At 39.4% G+C, this 23,637-nt stretch overlaps 1 protein-coding gene across 1 annotated transcript in view; it reads left to right on the forward strand.

The window, feature by feature from the left end:
* The first annotated feature begins 830 nt into the window (after positions 1-830).
* ADAM32 (ADAM metallopeptidase domain 32) overlaps positions 831-23,637 on the forward strand; it is a 213,656-nt gene continuing 190,849 nt past the window's right edge. Inside the window, exon 1 of the mRNA XM_046648808.1 lies at positions 831-892. Coding sequence (XP_046504764.1) covers positions 831-892 — 62 coding nt within the window. The remainder of the gene's footprint in view (positions 893-23,637) is intronic.

Here is a 23,637-nt window from a genome sequence, read left to right on the forward strand (position 1 = left end):
TGTGTGCGAGCGTGCGTGGGTATATTTTCAATGCAGAAAGTATTACACGTTCGCCTTTTAAAGCACATGGAAGTGCCTGAGACAAAACAGCGCACAGTCGGCGTGTTAGTTCTTCTAGGTCCGTCCCCACGGGGCGAAAGGGGGACGGGGGACTGGGGACGGCGACCGCGACGGAGGGGAGAGCCGGCGGCCGGGAGGCGGCGCGGGGCGGTTCCGGGCGGCTGGGGGGCGGGCGGCGCGGGGCGGCTCAGGGCGGTTCGGGGCGGGTCCGCTCGGGGCGGGGCGGGGCGGGGCGACCGTTGGGCCGGCGCAGCGGCCGCGCGGGGAGGCGGCCTCGGGGGCCGCGCGTCCCGGGTCGGCGGGAGCGGCGCCCGCCTCCAGCCGGCCCAACGGTCGGTGGCCCAGTCCCCACACGGAGCCGGGAAGCCACAGCATGCTCCGCCTCCTGATGCTGCTTGCGGGGCTCGGTAGCGCGCTGGCGTCCGGACCTGGTAAGCCGCTGGAGACCCTGCTGCTGCGCTCTGGGGCGGAGGAAGGTTCTTCTTTTCCTCCCTTCCCGTCGGACTGTGAGGGAACTCCGGGAAAAACCCGGGTTCCCCCGCTGGTCGGCTCCTCGTGTCCGGACACCCTGCCACCCGGCGAGTGTGGGCGCCGCGTCGGGATAGAGAGGGGACTCAGAAGAGGGCAGGTCGTGTGACCGGCTCAGGGTCGAGGCTCTTGCTCTTTTGAATCCCAGTCTTCGTGGTGGGCCCGTGTGCGCTTCACAGAAGTGCCTCCAAATTTCCTTCGCTCAAAAGCATCCCAGAACCTTCTAGAAAGTCCACCCAGACATGAAAAAGCTGACTGTCCCCGAGGAGCGTTTGTTCCGGCAGAATAGCTTGTCCTGCGTACAGTAATTTGTCCTGCGACAAAAAAGCATTCAGTGCCTGCTCCGCTGACACCGACAGAGGTAGATTATGGCGGGAAACGAAGAACAGTAGACAGAGTCCTCAAACTTATAAAACACATCAGGAGAGGTTTGGGTGCGAGGGAAATTTTTGCCTATGTTGTTTTCCTTCCCTTTTTGTCCGCTGTTCCGAATCTGCCGTCCCGCTCAGTCCTGGAATGCCCGCCCCGCCCCCCTCTGCAGAGCGTTCCGGGTTTGGAGGCATCACGATTTTTAGCCAGCTCTCTGAGTAACGGACTTTTGGGTTGATTCCAGTCTCTTTTGCTATTATGTGCTGTGTTGGTGAGCTCAGACTGCCGTAACAAAATACCCAAGACCGGGTGGCGTAAACAACAGAAATTCATTTTCTCATAGTTCTGGAGGCCGCAAGACTGGGATGAGGGTGCCCTCAGGGGGGTCTTCTGTGAGGTCTCTTCCTGTCTGGTAGACCCTTGTCTTCTTGCTGTGCTCACATGACCTCCTCTTTGTGTGTAGACGGCGCAAACTGTCTCTTCTTATAAGGGCGCTAATTCCATCATGGGCACCACCTTCATGACCTCATCTAACTCCAGTTACCTTTGAAAGGTCCCACTTTTTACCATCATATTGGGGATTAGGGCTTCAACATGAATTTTCGGGGCACACAAAACTTCACCAGAACACGTGAAAGATTTTCTTTTTTTAATATAACTTTTTTTTTTTTTTTGAGGAAGATTAGCCCTGAGCTAACATCTGCTGCCAATCCTCCTCTTTTTGCTGAGGAAGACTGGCCCTGAGCTAACATCCATGCCCATCTTCCTCTACTTTATACATGGGACATCTACCACAGCATGGCTTTTTGCCAAGTGGTGCCATGTCTGCATCCGGGATCTGAACCCGCAAACCCCGGGCCACTGAGAAGCCGACCGTGCGAACTTAAACACTGCGCCACCAGGCCGGCCCCCACATGAAAGATTTTAATGCAGTGGTTCTCAAACTTTTTAGAATTTTTCCTTAGAGGTTAGCAATTATTGAAAGTCTCAAAGAGCTTTTATATTTTTGCTTAAATGTGTCGATATTTATCATATTAGAAATTAATTGTTGACCAAGGAAAAATTCACTAGAATTCAAACAGCAGATATTTATTTGGGCAATTAGAGTTGCAATTTGGGAGACACAGAGTCAGGTAGAAACCCAAAATGTGTTCCAAGGAAGACAAAAGAGGCAAGGGTTTATAAAAGCAAAAAGAGAAATCATACAGGTGGTTTTGTAAAATTTGTGAATTGTGCTGGCAACAACTGTTACTTCTTGGCTATACTGATTCGTTGCCAAGGCCATCTCTAAGGCAAAAAGTTCTTTTCTATGGGAATAAGGGTATCTCTTGACAGAAGGCCAAGATGACAGCAGTATAGCCCAGTTGAAAAGTTATGTCCTATCTGGGTAGAGATGTAGTGTGTGTGCCTAAGTCCCATTCTCTTAATGGCTTCCTAGTTCCATTTTTATTTTGATTTTATTTATTTGTTTTTTTGAGGAAGATTAGCTCTGAGCTAACATCTGCTGCCAATGCTCCTCTTTTTGCTGAGGAAGATTGGCCCTGAGCTAACATCGGTGCCCATCTTCCTCTACTTTGTATGTGGGATGCCTGCCACAGCATGGCATGATAAGTGGTGGCTGGGATCCCAACTAGCCAACCGCAGGCCGCCAAAGCAGAGTGCGTGAACTGAACCGCTGCCCCAACAGGCTGGCCCCTCCCAGCTCCTTTTTAGAAGCCTTGACAAATGTTACTTCATTTTGTTGTCACTGTCCACATAATATGGAAATTTAAGAATTTTTATTAATTCACTTAAAAATAACAGGATTGACTTATTATGTGTTAACATAAGTAACACATTTTAAAAATAAAAACTATATTTTCCAAAACAAAAAGAATTTAGAGAGGGATATTGTTTTACGTTTTTATAAATCTCCTTAATGTCTAGCTTAATAGATGACAACTAGATTCTCATATCTACCTGCGCATTCAGTCTGTTGCTATATGTTTTGTTTGAAATACATGAAGAAAATCCAGTTTATGTAGTTGGAAAAGGGAAGAGTGTTTTGATAGCCTTTTCAGATAATTACCAATATTCTTCTTTTGATACTACACCAAAACTTAAGTGGTAAAGGTTAGTTGCAATGCAGAAGCTAAAACCTACCAATGAACTTTTTTAATATGCTATATTAAAATTTATTGGTCTATCTTGAACTTTAGTGGATCTTTTACCCATATGTTTTTTAATGTATTACCTTCATTTTTAAATTTTTAATTTAAGTTGTGGTAAAATACACATAACATTAAATTTACCATGTTAACCATTTAAAAAATGAATAAACTTTATATTTTAGAGTGTTTTAGGTTCACAGCAAAATTGAGAGGAGGGACAGAGATTTCCCATACACCCTCTGTCATCACACATGTACAGCCTCTGCTGTTGACATCCTGTGTCACAGTGATACGTCTGTCAGGACCCCACACTGACACATCATTAACACTCAGAGTCGGTAGTTTACCTTAGGGTTCACTCTTGGGGTTGTATGTTCTATGAATTTTGACAAGTGTATAATGACATATATCCTCCATTATAGTATATAGAATGGCTTCACTGCCCTTAAAATTCTCTGCACTCTGCCTGTTCATCCCTCCCCCTAACTCCTGGAAACCACTGCTATTTTTACTGTCTCCACAGTTTTGCCTTTTCCAGAATGTCAGGTAGTTGGACTCACACAGTATGCAGCTTTTTCAGATTGGCTTCTTTCACTTAGTAATATGCATTTATGTTTCCTCTGTGTCCTTTTTATGGCTTGATAGCTTATTTCTTTTTAGTGATGAGTAATATTCCATTGTCTGGATGTACCAGTTTATTTATCCATTCACCTAATGAAGGACGTGTAGGTTGCTTCCAAGTTTTGGTAATTATGAAAACAATTGCTGTAAACGTTCATGTGCAGGTTTTTGTGTGAAGATAAGTTTTCAGATCCTTTGGGTAAATACTATGGAGCACAATTGCTGGATCATATGGTAAGTGTATGTTTAATTTTGTAAAAAACTGCCAAACTGTCCTTCAAAGTGGCTGTACCATTTTGCATTCCCACCAGCCATGAGTGAGCGCTCCTGTTGCCTCACATCCTTGCCAGCATTTGGTGGTGTCAGCATTCTTGACTTTGGCCGCTCTGGTAGATGTATAGTGTTATCTCACTATTGTTTTAATTTGCAAGTCTCTAGTGGCATATAATGGAGAGCATCTTCTCATCTTATTTGCCATCTATATGTCTTCTTTGATGAGGTGTCTGTTCAGGTATTTTGCTCATTTTCTAACTGGGTTGGATTTCTTAGTGAGTTTTAGGAGTTCTTTGTATATTTTGGAGAACAGTCTTTTATCAGATGTGCCTTTTGGAAATATTTTATCCCAGACTGTGACTCGTTTTCTCATTCTTTTGATGTTGACTTTCTCAGAGCAGAAGGTTTAATTTTAATAAGCTTCAGCTTATCAATTTTTTTTTCATGCATTGTGCCTTTGGTGTTGTGTCTGACAAGTCATTGCCATAGTTAAGGTCATGTAGGTTTACTCCTACTTCTAGGAGTTTTATAAATTTTGCATTTTACATTTAGGTCTATGATCCGTTTTGAGTAAATTTTTGTGAAGTATGTAAAGGTGTCTAGATTGATTTTTTTTTGCATGTGGAAATCCGTTGGTTCTAACCTCTTTTATTGGAAAGACTATCATTGCTCCATTGTATTGCCCTTGCTCTGTTGTCAAAGATCAGTTGACTATTTATGTAGGTCTTTTTCTGGGCTCTCTATTCCATCTGATTGATCTGTTTGTCTCTTTTGCATGTACCACACTGTCTTGGTTACTGTAGTGTATAAGTCTGTAAGTCAGATAGTGTCAGTCCTTCAACTTTGTTCTTCCGCAATATAGAGTTTGCTATTCTGGGTCTTTTGCCTCTCATATAAACTTTAGAATAAATGTGTTGATATCCACAAAATAACTTGGTGAGATTTCTTGGGGGATTTCATTGAATCAATAGAAGAAGTTGGTGAAGGATTGCCACTTTGATAATATTGAATCTTCCTATGTGTGAACATGACTATCTCTCCATTTATTTACTTTTTGTTTGGTAATTTTCATCACTTGTATAGTTTTCCTTATAGAGATCTTGTACATACTTTCTTAAATTTATAATTAAGTATGTCATTTTTGGGGGTGCTAATGTAAATGCCATTGTGTTTTAAATGTCAAATTTCACTATCCTTTGCTGGTATGTAGGAAAGTGACTGACTTTTATATATTAACCTTGTATCCTGCAAACTTGCTATTTTAACCATTTTTACCTATATAGTTCAGTAGTGTTAAGTACATTCATATTGTTGGTAACGTATCTCTAGAAGCCTATTTTTTAAAATAAATAAAGTTTTTATTATGGTAACGTTGGTTTATACATTATATAAATTTCAGGTGTACATCATTATATTTTGATTTCTGTGTATATTACATCATGTTCACCAACCAAAGACTAATTAAAATCCATCACCACAACACATGTGCCTAATCACACCTTTTGCCCTCCTCCTATCCACTTTCCCCTTTGGTAATGAACAATTCAGTCTCCGTCTTTATGTGATTGGTTATTGTTGTTTTTATCTTCTACTTATGAGTGAGATCATACAGTATTTGTCTTTCTCCTTCTGACTTATTTCACTTAGCATAATACCCTCAAGATCTATCCATGTTGTGACAAATAGTCAAATTTCATCATTTCTTATGGCTGAGTAGTATGCCATTGTGTATATATACGACAAATTCTTTAACCATTCATCCTGGTCGTTGGGCACCTAGGTTTCTTCCAAGTCTTGCATATTGTGAATAATGCTGCAATGAGCATGCAGGTGCATGTATCTTTATGCACTCGTGTTTTTGTGTTCTTTGGATAAATACCCAGCAGTGGAATAGCTGGGTCATATGGTAGTCCTATTCTTAATTATTTGAGGAATCTCCATACTGTTTTCCATAGTGGTAGCCCCAGTTTGCACTCCCACCAGCAGTGTATGAGAGTTCCCTTCTTTCCACATCCTCTCCAACACTTGTTGTTTCCTTGTCTTGTTAATGATAGCCATTCTGATGGGAGTGAGGCGATATCTCATTGTAGTTTTGATTTGCATTTCCTTGATAATTAATGATGTTGAACATCTTTTCATGTGCCTGTTGGCCATCTGTATATCTTCTTTGGAGAAATGTCTGTTCAGATCTTTTGCCCATTTTTTAATTGGGTTGTTAGTTTTTTTGTGTTGAGAAATATGAGTTTTTTATATAGTTTGGATATTAACCCCTTGTCTGATATACAGTTTGCAAATATCTTCTCCCAATTGTTAGGTTGTCTTTTCGTTTTGTTGATGGTTTCTTTTGCTGTGCAGAAGATTTTTAGTTTGATGTAGTCCCATTTGTTTATTTTTTTCTATTGTTTCCCTTCCCCAGTGAGACAGAGTACTTGAAAATATGCTGCTAAGACCGATGTTGAAAAGCATACTGCGTATGTGTTTTTCTACTAGAAGTTTCATGATTTCAGGTCTTATGTTCAAGTGTTCAATTTTGTGTTAATTTTTCTGTATGGTGTAAGATAATGCTCTACTTTCCTTCTTTTGCATGTGGCTGTCCAGTTCTGCCAACACTGTTTATTGAAGAGACTTTCCTTTCTCCATTGTATGCTCTTGGCTCCCTTGTCGAAAATTAGCTGCCCATAAACATGTGGGTTTATTTCTGGGCTCTCGATTCTGTTACATTGATCGGTGTGTCTGTTTTTGTGCCAGTACCATGCTGTTTTTGTTACCATAGCTTTGTAGTATATTTTGAAATCAGGGAGTGTGATACCTCCAGCTTTGTTCTTTTTTCTCAGGATTCCTTTGGTTATTGGGGGTCGTTTGTTGTTTCATATAAATTTTAGGATTCTATGTTCTATTTCTGTGAAAAATGTTGTTGGAACTTTGATAGGGATTGCTCTGAATCTGTAGATTGCTTTAGGAAGTATGGACATTTTAACTATGCTAATTCTTCCAATCCCAGAACATGGAATATCTTTCCATTTCTTAGCATCTTCTTCAATTTCTCTCAACAATGTTTTGTGGTTTTCAGTGTACAAATCTTTCACCTCTTTGGTTAAGTTTATTCCAGATATTTCATTCTTTTTGTTGCAATTGTAAATGGGACTGTGTTCTTAATTTCTCTTTCTGCTACTTTGTTGTTAGTGTATAGAAATGCAATTGATTTTTGTATGTTGATTTTGTATCCTGCAACTTTACCATATTGCTTTATTATTTCTAGAAGTGTTTTAGTGGATTCTTTAGGATTTTCTGCATATAAAATCATGTCACCTGAAAATAGTGACTGTTTAGCTTCTTTTCCAATTTGGATCCCTTTTATTTCTTTTCCTTGCCTGATTGCCCAGGCTAAGACTTCCAATACTATGTTAAATAAGAGTGGTCACGGTGGGCATCCCTGTCTGGATCCTGCTCTTAGAGGGATAGCTTTCAGTTTTTTGCCATTGAAAATGATATTAGCTGTGAGGCTGTTCTATATGGCCTTTATTATGTTGAGGTACTTTCCTTCTATACCCATTTTATTCAAAGTTTTAATCATAAATGGATGCTGTATCTTGTTAAATGTTTTCTCTGCATCCATTGAGAGGATCATGTGACTTTTATTCTTCATTTTGTTAACGTGGTGTATCATATTGATAGATTTGCAGATGTTGAACCATCCCTGCATCCCTGGAATACATCCCACTTTATCTTGGTGTATGATCTTTTTAATGTATTGTTGTATTTGATTTGCTAGTATTTTGTTGAGGACTTTTGCATCAATGTTCACCAATGATAATGGCTTGGAATTTTCTTTGTTTCTGTTGTCCTTGTATGGTTTTGTTATCAGGGTAATGTTGACTTTGTGGGATGAGTTAGGAAGCTTCCCCTCCTCTTCAATTATTGGAAGAGTTTGAGAAGGATAGGTATCAAATCTTCTTTGAATGTTTGGTAGAATTCACCAGGGAAGCCATCTCTCTGGACCTTTATCTTTTGGGAAGTTTTTGATTGCTGTTTCAATCTCCTTACTGGTGATTGATCTATTCAAAATCTCTATTACTGCTTGATTCAGTTTTCGAAGCTTGTATGATTCTAAGAATTTATCCATTTCTTCTAGATTATCCAGTTTGTTGGTGTATAGCTTTTTGTAGTATTCTTTATAATATTTTTTCTTTTTCTTTATGTATTTTGAGCAAGATTAGCCCTGAGCTAACACCTGCTCCCAATCCTCCCCTTTTTGCTAGGGAAGACTGGCCCTGAGCTAACATCTATGCACATCTTCGTCTACTTTATATGAGGGGTGCCTACCACAGCATGGCTTGCCAAGCAGTGCCATGTCTGCACGTGGGATCTGAACTGGTGAACCCCAGGCCCCTGAAGCCGAATGTGCACAATTAACCGCTGTGCCACCGGGCCTGCCCCTATATAATCTTTTGTATTTCTGAGATGTCTGCTCTAATTTCTCCTCTTTCATTTCTTATTTTATTTATTTGAGCCTTCTCTCTTTTTTTTCTTGGTGAGTCTGGCTAAAGGTTTGTCAATTTTGTTTATCTTTTCAAAGAACCAGCTCTTGGATTCATTGATTTTTTTTCTATTGTTCTTTTTAGTCTCTATTTCATTTATTTCTGCTCTGATTTTTATTATTTCCTTTCTTCTACTTATTTTGGACTTTGTTTTTCTTTTTTGGCTTCCTTTAGGTCCACTATTACCTAGATTGTCTATTTGGGATTTTTCTTTTTTGGTGAGGTAGGCCTCTATTGCTATAAAATTCCCTCTTAGAACTGCTTTTGCTGTGTCCCATAGATTTTGGCATTTCCTATTTTCATTTAAATGTCTCCAGGTATTTTTTGATTTCTTTATTGACACAATCATTGTTTAGTAGCATTTTGTTTAATCTCCACATATTTGTGGCTTTCCCAAGTTTCTTTCTATAGTTGATGTCTAATTTCATACCTTTGTGGTCAGAAAAGATGCTTGGTTTATTTCAGTCTTAATTCATTGAGACTTGTTTTGCAGCCTAATATGTGATCACTCCTGGAGACTGTTCCATGTGCATTTGAAAAGAACGTGTATTCTGCAGTTTTTGGATGGAGTGTTCTATATATATATCTTCTAATCCCATCTGTTCTAATGTGTATCTAAGGCCAATGTTTCCTTATTGATCTTCTATTTGGGTGATCTATCCATTGATGTAAGTGGATTGTTAAAGTCCCCTACTCTTATTGTGTTACTGTCCATTTTTCCTTTTACGTCTGTTACTAATTGCTTTATATATTTTGGTGGTCCTATTTTGGTTCATAGATATTTACAAGTGTTATATCCTCTCGTTGGATTGTACCCTTTATCATTTTGTAATGCTCTTCTTTGTCTTTCGTTACATTTTTTCTTTTTAAGTCTATTTTGTCTGATATAAGTATTGGTATCCCAGCTTTCTTTTCATTGCCATTTGCATGGAGCATCTTTTTCCATCTGTTCACTTTCAATTTGTGAGAGTCTTTAGGTCTGAAGTGTGTCTTTTGCATGCAGCATATATATGGGGCTTTTTTTTTGTATACAGTCAGCCACCCTATGCCTTTTGATTGGAGCACAGTCCATTGACCTGTAAAGTAGCTATTGATAAGAACATAGTTATTGCCATTTTGTTACTTTTTCTCTGGGTGTTTTAGTAGGTCTTCTCTGTTCCTGTCTTCTCTTGCTCTCTTCTTTTGTAGTTTGATGGCTTTCTTTACTATTATGTTTGAGTTCCTTTCTCTTAATTGTTTTGTATTTATTATAGGTTTCTGGTTTGAGATTGTCATGAGATTCATATATAATAACCTACGTATACAGCAATCTATATAGAGTTGATGGTCTCTTTAGTTTGACCTCTTGCTAAAAGCTCTACTCTTCTACTCTCCTCCTCCCGCATTTTATGTTTGTGATATTATATCTAACCTCTTTTTTTTCATGTGTGTGTATCCATTACCCTCTTATCATTGAAATAGGTAATTTTAGTACTTTTGTCTTTTGACCTTCATATTATCTTCATAAGTGGCTGATAGGCTACCTTTACAGTATTTTTGCCTTTACCACTGATTTTATTGCCTTTTTTTGGATAATTTTCTTATTTCTATTTGCAGTCTTCTTTTTCCCAGTTAAATAAGTCCCTTTAGTATTTCTTGTAAAACTGGTTTCTTGGTGATAAACTCCTTTAAGTTTTACTTGTTTGGGAAACTCCTAATCTCTCCTTCCATTCTGAATGATAACCTTGCCAGGTAGAGATTTTTGGCTTTAGGTTTTTTCCTTTCAGCATTTTAAATATATCATGCCACTCCCTTCTAGCCTGAGAAGTCAGCTCATAGCCTTATGGGATTTCCTTTGTATGTCACTTGTTGTCTTTCTCTTGTGGCTTTTAGGATTCTCTGTTTATCTTTAAGTTTGGACATTTTAATTATAATGTGTCTTGGTGTGGGCCTCTTTGGGTTTGTGTTTTTTGGTGCTGTTTGTGCTTCCTATACTTGGATGTCTGTTACCTTCCTTAGGTTAGGAAAGTTTTCAGCTATTATTTATTCAAATAGATTCTCTGCCCCTTTGACTCTCTCTTCTCCTTCTGGGACACCTATAATATGAAATGTTAATGTGTTTGATGTTGTCCCAGAGGTCCTTTAGACTGTTCCTTTCTTTTCTTTGAGGAAGATTAGCCCTGAGCTAACATCGGCCGCCAATCTGCTTCTTTTTTTGCTGAGGAAGACTGGCTCTGAGCTAACATCCATGCCCATCTTCCTCTACTTTATATGTGGGATGCTGCCACAGCATGACTTGAACAAGGAGAGCATAGGTCCACACCCAGGATCTGAATCAGTGCCAAAGCAGAACATGTGAACTTAATCACTGTGCCACTGGGCCAGCCCCCTTTTCTCATTCTTTTTAATTCTTTTTTCTTTTATCTGTTCAGCTTGGGTGATTTCCTCTAGTCGTTTTTCCAGCTTGCTGACAGGTCACCTCTTTTTTCTGTATCATCTCTGCTGTTGAGTCTCTTTAGTGAATTTTTCATTTCCAGCATTTATTTTTCATTTCTGATTGGTTCTCTTTTATATTTTCCAATTCTTTGTTCAAGTTCTCACTGTATCCATCCATTCTTCTCCCAAAATCAGTGATCATCCTTATGACTCTTAGTGTGTACTCTTTGTCAGGTAGCTTGTTTTCCTCTGTTTCATTTAGTTCGTTTTCTGGGATTTTGTCCTGTTCTCTTACTTGCAACATATTCCTTTGTCTCCTCCATCTGCGCCTTTCTCTCTGCTTATATCTATGCATTAGGTAGGTCAGCTAAATCTCCCAATCTTGGAGAGGTAGCCTTATGTAAGAGATGCCTTATGAGGCCCAGGAGTTTGCTTCCCACTTGTCACCATTCCTAAATCTTCTAGTGTGTCCCCTGTCTGGCTATGTGTGTTCTTCTGTTGTTACAGGATTGCTCTTGCTGAGGGAGTCAGGGAGGCTGGGTTGTCCCCTTGGCCAGCTTGTTGTAATGCTTAGCTCTGTGTGGCTGCTATAAACCCTTTAGACACTTTACCGTGGGGGGAAGCCTCAGCAGAGTTGGCTGCAAGGCCTAATAGCACATTTGTTTTGTAGCTTTTCTGTTAAGTGAATAGGCCCCCAGCATGCCTGGTTGCTATGCTTACAACTGCTGTAGGCATTTGTCAGTTCTTTCAGGATTGCAGCTGAGTGGGGCTGGCCTCAGGTATGGGAGAATCCAGTTTTTTCAGGCTTTTGAAAGTGGGACTGATCCCCTATCTGGCTGTTTGTGAAGCACAAGTCTTCTGCAGCTAAGAAGCCCCACTACCCACAGGGCCACAGACACCATCAACACAGTTCTACCCTGTGTGCATACCCTGACCTCCTGAAGCAGACCCAGCCTCCCAGCTGCAGAGGCCCCACACACTCCACCAATGCCCCACACGCTCCACCCATTCCTCACACAGCCCTGCCCCTCAGAGGCGGATCCATTTGCCTGGCTGCAGAAGATCCAGTCGCCCTCCCCCCCCCCCCCGGCCCCCCCCCCCGCAGGCCCACAAGTTGCCTGAGGGCTTGCTGTTAGGTGGGACCAGTCCCTAGAGCAGGCTGCCTGCCCAGTCTACGGTGGATGAAATTGGCACTCTAGTGGGTGTGGCAGGCCCCTGTGCTAGCAGGCCAGGGGAAAAACTCCAATGGTGTTTTCCAGCTTCTGTTTCAGCATCCTGTCCTAGGTCAAAATAATGTCTGCTGCCAATGTCTCAGTCCCCTCACTGGGATGCACCCATAGCCTAGCAGGTGAGTCTCTTTTCACCGAAGGACTGTGATTTTGGTTGCTTTGCAAACAGGTGAATTTGTGCATGGGCCGTTTAAGAGCCAACATTTTTCCCCTTGTGTCTGATAGCTTTTCTGGGGGCATTCTCCATTGTTGTTAGTAGCCAGCAAAGCCAGATATTATGACACTTGTCTAGGTTGTGCTGAGTCCAGAAGATGCTTATAGCAGTAACACTCCCCTGCTCAGGTCTCCCGCTCCTCCAGGGAAGGCTGTGTATCTTAGGATTGCTCCCAGCTGGCCATGAAGCACTGTGGCTTGCAACTATGGCTTTTTCTCTCTCCAGAAAGGAATTTCTGCCTCTTGCAACTCAGGAGAGTCCCTTTTTATGGGGTTATTTTTATCTGGTTTTCAGTTCTCTCTCAGGGGTAATTGTTCCAATAGTAGTTGTAAATTTGTTGCATCCATGGGGAGAGGTGAGTTCAGAGTCTGCCTATGCAACCCCCTTACACCAACCTTGTACACAGGAAAGAAACTCCTTATGGGAATCTCAGATTCCTGCAGCTCCAGCTGCAGGGCCTGGGCTCTGCTTGGCATTGAGGCTGCCAGAGTATGATATCAGCAACATTTCTTTTACTGAGTTCCCCAGGCTGACTCTCCTCTATATGCACTGCCACCAAGAAGCCTTTTCATCTTGCAAAGCTGAAGCTGTGTGCCTATTATACAGCAAATTTAAAAATGAGGTAAAACATTCATAACATAAAATTTCCTATTTTAACCTTTTTTTGCCAATATTTCCTCTTTTTAAATAGAATCTAATTGAGGAAAACATTTATATTCAGTATTCCCTTTATTTTTTAGATTCTTTTTTTTCCAGCTTTACCAGTGAGTTTTATACTTTCATAATTTTTCCTGTTACTGTTTCATGTCTCTTTTTTCAGCATGAAGAACTCTCTTTAATATTTCTTGTAAGTTCAGTCTAGTGGTGATGAACTCCTTCAGCTTTTGTTTTTCTGGGAAACTCTTTATATCTCCTTCAATTCTGAAGGACAGCTTTGCTGGTTATAGTCTTCTTGGTTGGCAATTTTTTGCTTTCAGCACTTAGAATAAATATATCATCCCACTCTATTCTGCCCTGCAAGGTTTCTGCTGAAAAATCCACGGATAGTCTTATGGGATTCCGTGTATGTAATGATTTACTTTTCTTTTGCTGCTTTTTTTTTTATTAGCACCAATTTTTCCTTCAAACACTTCCCAACTCATTTTTTTTTTTAAGATTTTTTTTATTTATTTTTTTTTCCTTTTTCTCCCCAAAGCCCCCCGGTACATAGTTGTGTATTCTTCGTTGTGGGTTCTTCTAGTTGTGGCATGTGGGATGCTGCCTCAGCATGGTCTGATGAGCAGTGCCATGTCCGCGCCCAGGATTCGAACTAACGAAACACTGGGCCGCCTGCAGTGGAGTGCGCGAACTTAACCACTCGGCCACGGGGCCAGCCCCTCTTTTGCTGCTTTTTAACAGTGTCTCTTTGTCTTTAACTTTTGGCAATCTAATTATTTGGCAATTAATTTAATTATAATGTCCCTTCCTGTGGGTCTCTTTGAATTCATCTTTTTTGGTCTTCTTTGGGCTTCCTGGATCTGGATGTCTGTTTATTTCCCAGGTGAGAGTAGTTTTCAGCCATTATTTCTTCAAATAAGCTTTCTGCCCCCCTCTCCTTCAGGGACCCTTATAATGTGTATATTGGTCTGCTTGATGGTCTCTCTCAAGTCCCTAAAGCTATCTTCACTCTCATCATTCTTCTTTCATTTTGCTTCTCTGATAGGATGAATTCTATTGCACTGTCTTCAAGATCACTGATCCTTTCTTCCGCTTGATCTAGTCTCCTTTGAATCCCTCTATTGAATGTTTTAGTTCAATTATTGTATTTGTCAGCTCTGTGATTTCTGTTTAGTATGCATTTTAACCATTTTTCAGTGTACAGTTCAGTGTCATTAAGTACATTCACTTTGTTGTGCAACCATTACCACCATCCGTCTCCAGAACTTTTTTTCATCTTCCCAATCTGAAACTCTGTACTCATTAAACATTAATCCCTCATTATCCCATCCAACCAGCTACTGGAAATCACTGTTGTACTTTCTGTATCTGTGGATTTGACTACTCTAGGTGCCTCATATAAATGGAATTAATATGGTTTTAAAAAGTTTTGTGAGTAGCTCATTTTACTTTGCATGTTGCCCTCAATGTTCATCCATGTTGTAGCCTGTGTCAGACTTCTTCCCTTCTAAAGGCTGAGTAATATTCCATTGTGTGAAATACATATAGAAAAATATATACTTCATTTTGTTTATCCATTCATCTGTTGATGGATACTTGGGTTGCTTCTACCTTTTGGCTATTATGAATAATACTGTCATGAACATGAATCTACATGTGCTTGTTTGAGTCCCTGCTTTCAATTATTTTGGCTGTATACCTACAAGGGGAGTTGCTGGATCATACAGTAATTGCATTTATAATTATTTGAGGAATTGTCACACTCTTTTCCATAGTGGCTGTACAGTTTTACATTTCCATCAACAGTGCACAAGGGTTCCAATTTCTCCACATACTTGCTAATGTGTGTTATTTTTATTTTACTTTATTTTTTATGACTATAGTCTTCCTAATGGGTATGACATGGTGTCTCATTGTGGCTTTGATTTGCATTACCTCTAATGATTAGTGATGTTGAGTATCTTTTCATGTGCTTATCAGCCATTTATATATCTTATTTGGAGAAATAAGTATTCAGGTACTTTGCCCATTTTTAAAATTTAGTTCTTTTTGTTGTTGAGTTATAAGAATTCCTTTTATATTCTGGATACTAGATTTTTTCCAGAAAAATGATTTGCAAATATTTTCTCTCATTCTGTATGTTGTCTTCCCTTTCCTTTGACTCACAAAACTTTTAAGATTTGATGAAGTCTAATATATCTGTTTTTTGTTGTTCATGTTTTTTGTGTCATATTTAAGTATCCGCCGCCAAATCCAAAGTCATGAAGAAGATTTACTCCTGTCTTCTTTTTTCTTTTTAAAGATGGGCCTTGAGCTAACATCTGTTGCCATCTCTTTTTTTTCTTCTTCTCCACAAAGTCCCCCAGTACACAGTTGTATATTCTAGTTGTGGGTCCTTCTAGTTATGCTATGTGGGATGCAGCCTCAGCATGGCTTGATGAGCGGTGCTAGGCCTGCAGCCAGGATCCAAACCGGTGAGACCCTGAGCTGCCGAAGTGGAGCACACGGACTTAACCACAGGAGTGGGGCCGGCCCCTACTCCTGTCTTCTAAGAATTGTATTGTTTTAACTCTTATATTAATGTTAATCCATTTTGAGTTAATTTTTCTATATGTTTGTGTGGTAGGGTTCCAACTTAACTTTTTTGCATTTATTCTAATTTTGTTGGGGATTTTTGGTAAGTAAGATTGGCCTTGAGATGACATCTGTTACCAATCTTCCTCTTTTTTTTGCTTGAGGAAGATTGTCACTGAGCTAATATCTGTGCCAGTCTTCCTTTATTTTGCATATGGGATGCAGTGACACCATGGCTTGATGAGTGGTGTGTAGGTCCACGCCCAGGAATCGAACCTGCGAACCCTGAGCTGCCCAATGTGGAGCGTGCAAACTTAACCACTACGCTACTGGGCTGGCCTTCTTTTGTTTTTAAACTATATCCTGCCCCTATTTATTCCTAATAATACTTTAATCTTCCCTTAAAATCCACTTGTGCTAATGTTAATGTAGCTGGGTCAGTTTTCCTTGGTTAACATGTGCTGTAAACATTTTTTCCCATCCTTTTATGTGTCAGAGCCCCTAGTGCTCACAGTGTCCATGTTCCTGCCTAGATTTCTTGGCCTTTTTCCATTTAGACTTGGTCATTTGAGCTAGCTCTTGCTCGTGGGGTTGAGAAGAAAAGATGTGTGTCATTTTTGGATCAAGTCAATTAAGAACTGGTATCCTTCTTCCATTTTTCTATTCTGCTGCCACAGTAACCTTAGCAGCCATGAGCTGAATTTATAGTGTCACCACTTGGAGGGAGCCTGGATCTCTGAGTCACTAGTTCAGTGAGAGCTCCTGGTGACTCTCATCAGACTTTGCATGAAAAACAAATAAGGTCTTATTGTGTTAAGCCACCAAAATTTCAAGGCTTATATTTTATAGCCTTGTCAGCCTAAATTGACTAATATAGAAATTGGAACTTTGAAGTGGTGTGCTGCCATAACAAACTTAAAATATGTGCCTTTGACCTAGCTGCTGGGCAGTGAGTGGTGGGTGATGCATAGCAGGTCACAAGAAATTGAAACCAGCTGGAAAAAAATGGAGATCTGTGCTGGGAAGTCAAAAAACATTTGGTAAAATCAGAGCAAGCTCTGACAGCCTACATTCTACAGTAGTTAGATAACAGAATGTTAGCAGTGGAGTGGGTTTCATTGCCCAAGTTTGGCCAAGTGTTAACAGAAAGAGAGCATCTCAGGAAACAGTTGGCTAGTTTGCAAATAGAAATGGTAGGGAATAAGTCCAGAAACTTGGGGCCTTGCAAGCTTTTAAAAGGTGACTGATTCCAGTTTCCAAATAGTAAGAAATGAAATTTGAAAAGTTTGAGCACTGGGGCCAGCCAGGTGGTGCAGTGGTTAAGTCCGCACATTCTGCTTCTCCGTGGCCTGGTGTTTGTTGGTTTGGATCCCGGGTGTGGACACGGCACCGCTTGGCAAGCCATGCTGTGGTAGGCACCCCACATATAAAGTAGAGGAAGATGGGCATGGATGTTAGCTCAGGGCCAGGCTTCCTCAGCAAAAAAAAGGGGAGGACTGGCAGTAGTTAGCTCAGGGCTAATCTTCCTCAAAAAAAAAAAAAAAAGTTTGAGCACCAAAACCTCAGTAAAAATTCTCAATTAGAGAAAATTGCTCAGGGCAGAGCTGTAATTAAGGGTGTGGACTTAAGTTATATTTTTCTAGATAGACTTAAGTTTGTCATCATTAAGTTGAGAGAGAGACAGACAGAAATGAGAGAGGAGGGAGGGAGAAATAGGAGTTAGGCAAAGAAATGACAGAATGAAAGCAAATATTTGAAAATCATTTGTCTGAAAAGGTTCTAGTATCCAGAATATAAAAGGCAAAGAAATAAAGCAGATTTGAAAATTGTGACTTGAAAAAAATTTGTATGTATGTTACTTGCACATTGAAGTTACTAAAAGCAACTAGATGAGAAACCTCTGAGTTTTTGAGGGTCGTGTGTTGCCAAAGGAACTTCAAACTCAGATTAAACAAGATTTTGACTATTTGAGAATTAAAACAACCCTTAAGCCCAGAAACTTCCAAATACAGGAAGTAAACTGAAAAAGCCATGCAACTCTCAAGGAGGGTATACTTATATTTATCTGTTAAGATATTATATGCTATTTAGTATTCTTTTTATTTGATAGCATTAAAAAATCTCATTTCCTGTCTTATGTGTTTTGTATTTATAATTTTAGTGTAATGGGTAATTGTCTTACAAAGTGTAAAATTAAGCTATATATTTTCTTCCAAAAATTACAGTGACCATAGAAAGTTGTGAGGCGCCACCATCATCTTCTTGCATATTGTTATTTAGAATTTAGTGCCCCTTTTATTTATTGTTTCCCAAATTAGTCATCCTCTTTATTACTATTTGTTTACTTAATGCTCACTTAGATTTATCCACAAGTTTACACCTTTCTTTCCTTACCTTTTTTCTAGTGCCCTACTCCTTCCTCCTCAGTAGCTTTTTCGTCAAGAGTCTCAGCGGTAGATTATCTGTCTGTTCACTTGAAAATATATTTATATCTCCCACATTCTTGAATGACAGTTTAGTTTGATGTAGAATTTGAGACTGACAGTTGTTTTTCCGGTAGCACTTTGAGAATATTACTCCATTGCTCTTTGGCCTCTTTCGTGATTGTTATATAAAAAAACTTTTTAATTATAGAAATTTCAAATAAATGCAGAAGCAGGCAGAAGAGTATAAGCAACCCAGCTTCAACAATTATAAACTCTTGGCTAATTCTGTTTCATTTTAATATTCCCCACCACTTCCTCTGTTCTCATATTAATTGGAGCAAATTGTAGACATTATTTCATTTCATCTCTAAATATTTCAGTATGTATTGCTAAATGTCAAAAAAGATGCTTTTGAAATATAACTGCCGTATCAAGATCACAGCTTAAAAATTAACGATTTCTTATATCATCCAATATCCAGTCTGTTCACATTTTCAATTGTTTCATGAGTGTAATATTTTTCCTTACAGTTTGTAACCATCAACCAAATAATGTCTACACGTTGTTTGAATCAGCATCCAAATAAGATCCACTCATTGTAGCTGGCTCCTTCCCTCCCCCTTCTCTTGTTGATTTCATTTAGTCTGCAACTTTTAGTACCATCTTGATATCGATAACTCCAAATTTTTCACTCTCTTCTCTTGCCCTCTGGTAGGCAGCCTGTAAGATGGTTACCAATGTTCCTCACATCCTGGTAATCACACTGGTGTGTAAATCTTCCTCTTAAATGCAAGCTATGTTTTATGATTGCTTCTAGTGAATAAAATGTGGTAAAGATGATGGGATGTCTGTTCTGAGATTAGGTTACAGAAAGACTCTGGCTTTTGTCTTGGGTGCCCTCTTTCAATTTTTCTATTTCAGAGCCCTTGCTCTGGGGCAAGCAAGCTGCCATACTGTGAGTAGCCTTATGGAGAGATCTGTGTGGCCCTTGCCACTGAGGCTTTTCATTAACAGCCTAGGAGAACCCAAGGCCTGTCAACAACTAAGTGCATGAGCTTTGAAGTGGATCCTACCCTAGTCAAGCCTTGAAATGGTTGCAGCCCTGGCCAATACCTTGATTGCAGCTTTGCGAGAGACACTGAGCCAGAGGCATTCAATTAAGCTGTGCCCAGATTCCTGACCTAAGGACGCTGGGGATTAATAAATGTTCATCATTTTAAGCTGCCAAATTTGGGGATAATTTGTTGTGCAGTAATAGATAACTGATACATCATCCTTCAGTCTATTCTCAACATAAAGTTTTCTTGTTAAAATGTAAGTCGGATCATAGCCCTCCTCTGCTTAAAATCTTCCAATGTTTCTCATCTCACCAAGAATAAAAATTAAAGCCCTAACTATGACCTATAATGCCCTATAGGATCTCACAGCTTGAATCTTCCCTGACCTCATCTCTTATTCTTTTCCTCCTTGCTCCAGCTATTCTAGTAGCTTCCTTACCACTCCTCAAACGTGCCAGACAACTCCTCCAAAAGAGCCTTTATACTTGATGTTTTTTCTCCCTGGAGTGTTCTGCCATAGATGTTCATTTGGCCCCTTCTTCACCTCCTTCAAGTCTTTGCCCAAATGTCACCTTTTCAGTGAGCCTTCACTGACTGCCTTATTTAAAACTGACCTTCACCTCCAGCATTCTCTATTCCATCACATGATTCTCTAGGTTGGTTGTGCTGTTCTCAGGTTTAGACTGGCTTAACTCATCTCTGGCTCGGCTATGCTGTTTCCTGCATCTGTCGTCAGCTCCTGGGTTGGTTGGCAGCTGGATGATCTAGGATGGGCTGAGACACTGGTCTGTCAGTTGGAATCTGTTCAGCTAGGGTGCTTTGGTTCCCTTTCAAGGGGTCACTTAGCCTCCTGTAGGCTAGCTCAGGCTCGCTTACATGTGATTTCAGGATTCTAAGGCAGTGAGAGGACAAGCCACAGTGCACAAGCACTTTTCAAGTCTGCCTGTGTTACATTTGTTATTGTCTAATTGGCCAAAGTAAGTCACATGGCTAAGTCTAGAGTTAATGAGCGGTCTACCAATGGGAGAGAATATGGGGAGGGAGATTCTTGTAGCCATTTTTGTAAGAGTCTACTTATAGGCTTAGTCATACAAGGTAAAGAAAAAGGAAGTTGTATTTTTGGCACACTTGAATTTGTGGCCTATGAAAATTGAGTCTTGTATAGAGACTTTCAGTTAAGCTTTTTTGGCTTATGTCTTACTCTTACCTTCTAGTGTACTTATCACCTCTGATATCTGAAATTCTTTGGAGTTTTTCTAGGATCTCTCAAGAATTATACCACTTTGATTTTTAGTTCGCCTTCTGGAAAATTGTTGAAACCTCTTATTTGCTGATAGCTCCTTTCGTTTTTATACTTTTAGAAGGGTTTTGGTTGAGAGAAGAGAGAAACATGTGGTGAGTCAGCTGTCTTTAATCAGAAATCATATTATAGATGTTAATCCTTTGTCTTTCATAGTATGTATTTTCTTCCAATCTTTGCTATGTCTTTAAGGATTTTAAAAATATTTCTATTTATTAAAATATGTTTACCTTTTGACTTTTGGGTTTTGAATATAGATATTCAAAATACATATTTGAATTGAATTGTACACATTTGAATACATATACAACACACACACATGTAGGAATCCAACTTAATTATTTTTTAAATGGATGTTCACCATCCATTGAATATTTTCCCCCAGTGATTTGAAATGCTACCTTTTCATAATTCTATTCCATAATGTTTTTGATGACTCCTAATTCAGTTATTTAATTATAGTAGTTTAGACTTTTTCTGTTGATTCTCTAAGAACTTTAAATAGTTATATCATTTGCAAATTATGATGTACTGTCTTTTCCTTTCTAGTATTTATACCACGTCTTTCTTGTTATCATCTTATCTTATTAACCAGGGCATTCAAAACATTTTTTAAAATGGCAGTGATAATAGACTTCTTTACCCAGCTTCATTTGAAATTCTCCTTAGTGTTTCATCATTAAAATAATTTTTTATATTTGCTTTTTAATACTCTTTTCCTAGTTAAGGAAATTTCCTTCTATTCCTAGCTGTGTCCCTCTTCTTTAATTTTCTTTGTCAGAAATTTTTGGCCTAGTTCTAATTGTTTATTTTTTCTGTATATGAACTTTAGAATCATCTTGTGTTGTTTCAAAAAATTCCTGTAGACTTTTTAATCTCTGTCCCAGCGATCCAAAAGGACGAGATGATTCTATCACCACATATGTCAGCAGGACCAAATCTTCACAGGTGACTGCAACCTGACAATGCTCGCTTCTGCATCTAAGTCTTATCTGGGTGTGTGACCTAGTCATATACTCCACCCTACTTGCAACGGTGTCTAGTATATGAGTTATTTGGTTCCCACCCTCTGATAGCAGAGGGAGACAAGGTAGAAGTAGGTAGAATGATTGAGCCCATCAACAGTATCCCACAGTCCACCTCTAGGTGTGCTACTTAACATTCATATTCATCTTTCTTACCATTCTTAAACTTTCAAGAAACAACACAAAAAATAACTTTTTTCTGCCTCATTTAATATAATCATTCCTTATACAGGAGAACTAGACAGATAAGTGTATCACCTGAAATTCCACTTGCTGGGAGCATTTCCTTTCTCTACTCTCTTTTGGGGCCAAGTATAAATGGGTTTGTAAGGTTATACCAGTTGACTGACTTTGAGTATTATTGGCATCTCGTGCACCTACTTTTCCTCCTTCAGTTAGCTGGTCATAGGAAACTATAAATGTAGGTTTTAAGAAGTGATGGAATTGTGATAGGAGTAGGCCCACCAGAATATGAATTACTTGCTTATGCAACTTTAAGTTTTCAAGATCCGTTGAAACACAATCTTATATATAACACTTAACATTTGATGAGTACTCCTGGGAATGTCTGATGATGTCAGTCTGTGAAGAGTGGCTCAGGTTGCAAGACCATATAGTATCACATGGTCTGAATTTTAACCTCTATCAGAGTCTAGTGATGAGCTAGAAACTTTCGTAAAAGAGATATAGTTATATACTATATTAGTTTCCTGTGACTGTCATAATAAAGTGCCACACACTGGGTGGCTTAAAACAACAGAAATTTATTCCCTTACAGTTCTGGAAGCCTGAAATCCAAAATCAAGGGATTGGCAGTGGTGATTCCTTCTGGGGCTCTGAGGGAGAATGCATTCCATCCTCTTTCCTAGCTTCTGGTGGCCGCCAGCAATCCTTGGCATTCCTTGGTTTGTACACATATTACTCCAACCTCTGCCTCTATCTTTGTATTGCCCTCTCCTCTGTGTGTCTTCTCCCCTTCTCTTCTTGTAGGACACCTGTCACTGGATTCCTAAATCCACCCTAATCTGGAATGGTCCAGAGGCTACATACTGTATAGCCTATAGACATTTTTGGAGGGATTATTCTACCTACCACAGATATTGAGACGTTTAGGATCCAGGTAGAAGCAGAACCAGAGATGATAAAGACCTGAGGCAATATGGATGTAAAGGTATTCTGTCATCACTGTGAGGCGAAAATGCACACTTGCTCCTGGAATTCTCTGCTTATTGATAGAAAGAAAGCAGCACCTTTTTGTATCAATGGTTACATACAGGTGCCAATGCCTGTGTTGGTTTGCTTCAGCAAAGAGGCCATATTTGGAAAAATATTTGTTATTGCAGTCATCACCTGATTAAACTTAAGACAACTTATTGTCATTCTCTGTTGCTTATCTGTCATTTGCACAGATCAAATAAGTAAAATGGAAATATAATAGGAATCCCTGCCCTTGTATATTTCAATTCTTTTCATGGTGGGACTACTTTCTGGATTCAGAAGGACTTTTGACTTAATGTTTTGATGATGGTGCAGGTGATATTCAGAGGCTTCCATTTGGCTCTCTCTACCATAATAATCCTTGTCTGATGGGTCAAGGAGACAAGATGGGGATTCCACAAGTTAGTAATTATATCTGTTTCCACACACTATTCCATAATTGGGCAAATTATGATAGGAGGAACTTGTAGACCCATTTGGGTTCAATGGAACCTAAATTCCATTCATCACTGACTCCTCCTTGAAAGCATACATCTCTTCCTGAAGTGAACCACAGTGATATTTTAGGTCCTCAAAAACCAGTATTAGTTTAGAGCCAGTGTTTAATATTCCATAGAAAGTCTGGGTATGTGTGTTTTGATTTTGTGGATCCAGTTTGAGAATTTTTCTTCTCGTTGAGTTCATCCTACATACATTTATTGATATGACTGAGATTTTTAATTTTAGTGCTTCTTATTTATGTCATACTTTTCTGATTTTATGCTTTTGTTTTGATAAAAAGTATTTCACTGTAAAAAATCTGTAACTTTTTGATTTATTTTATGGTTGCCTTGTGTATGATCTTTCTTAGTTTGGAATATTTAATCAGATTTAAGTCACAGTTTTTTTACCACACAGCTATAAATTTCAGAAAATCAGTATTCACATATGGTATTCCTCTTCTGCTACACGTTATTGTGCATATTAGTGTGTCTATATAGTC

The sequence above is a fragment of the Equus quagga genome, chromosome 22, assembly GCF_021613505.1.
Source record: "Equus quagga isolate Etosha38 chromosome 22, UCLA_HA_Equagga_1.0, whole genome shotgun sequence".
NCBI classification, from domain to species: Eukaryota; Metazoa; Chordata; class Mammalia; order Perissodactyla; family Equidae; genus Equus; species Equus quagga.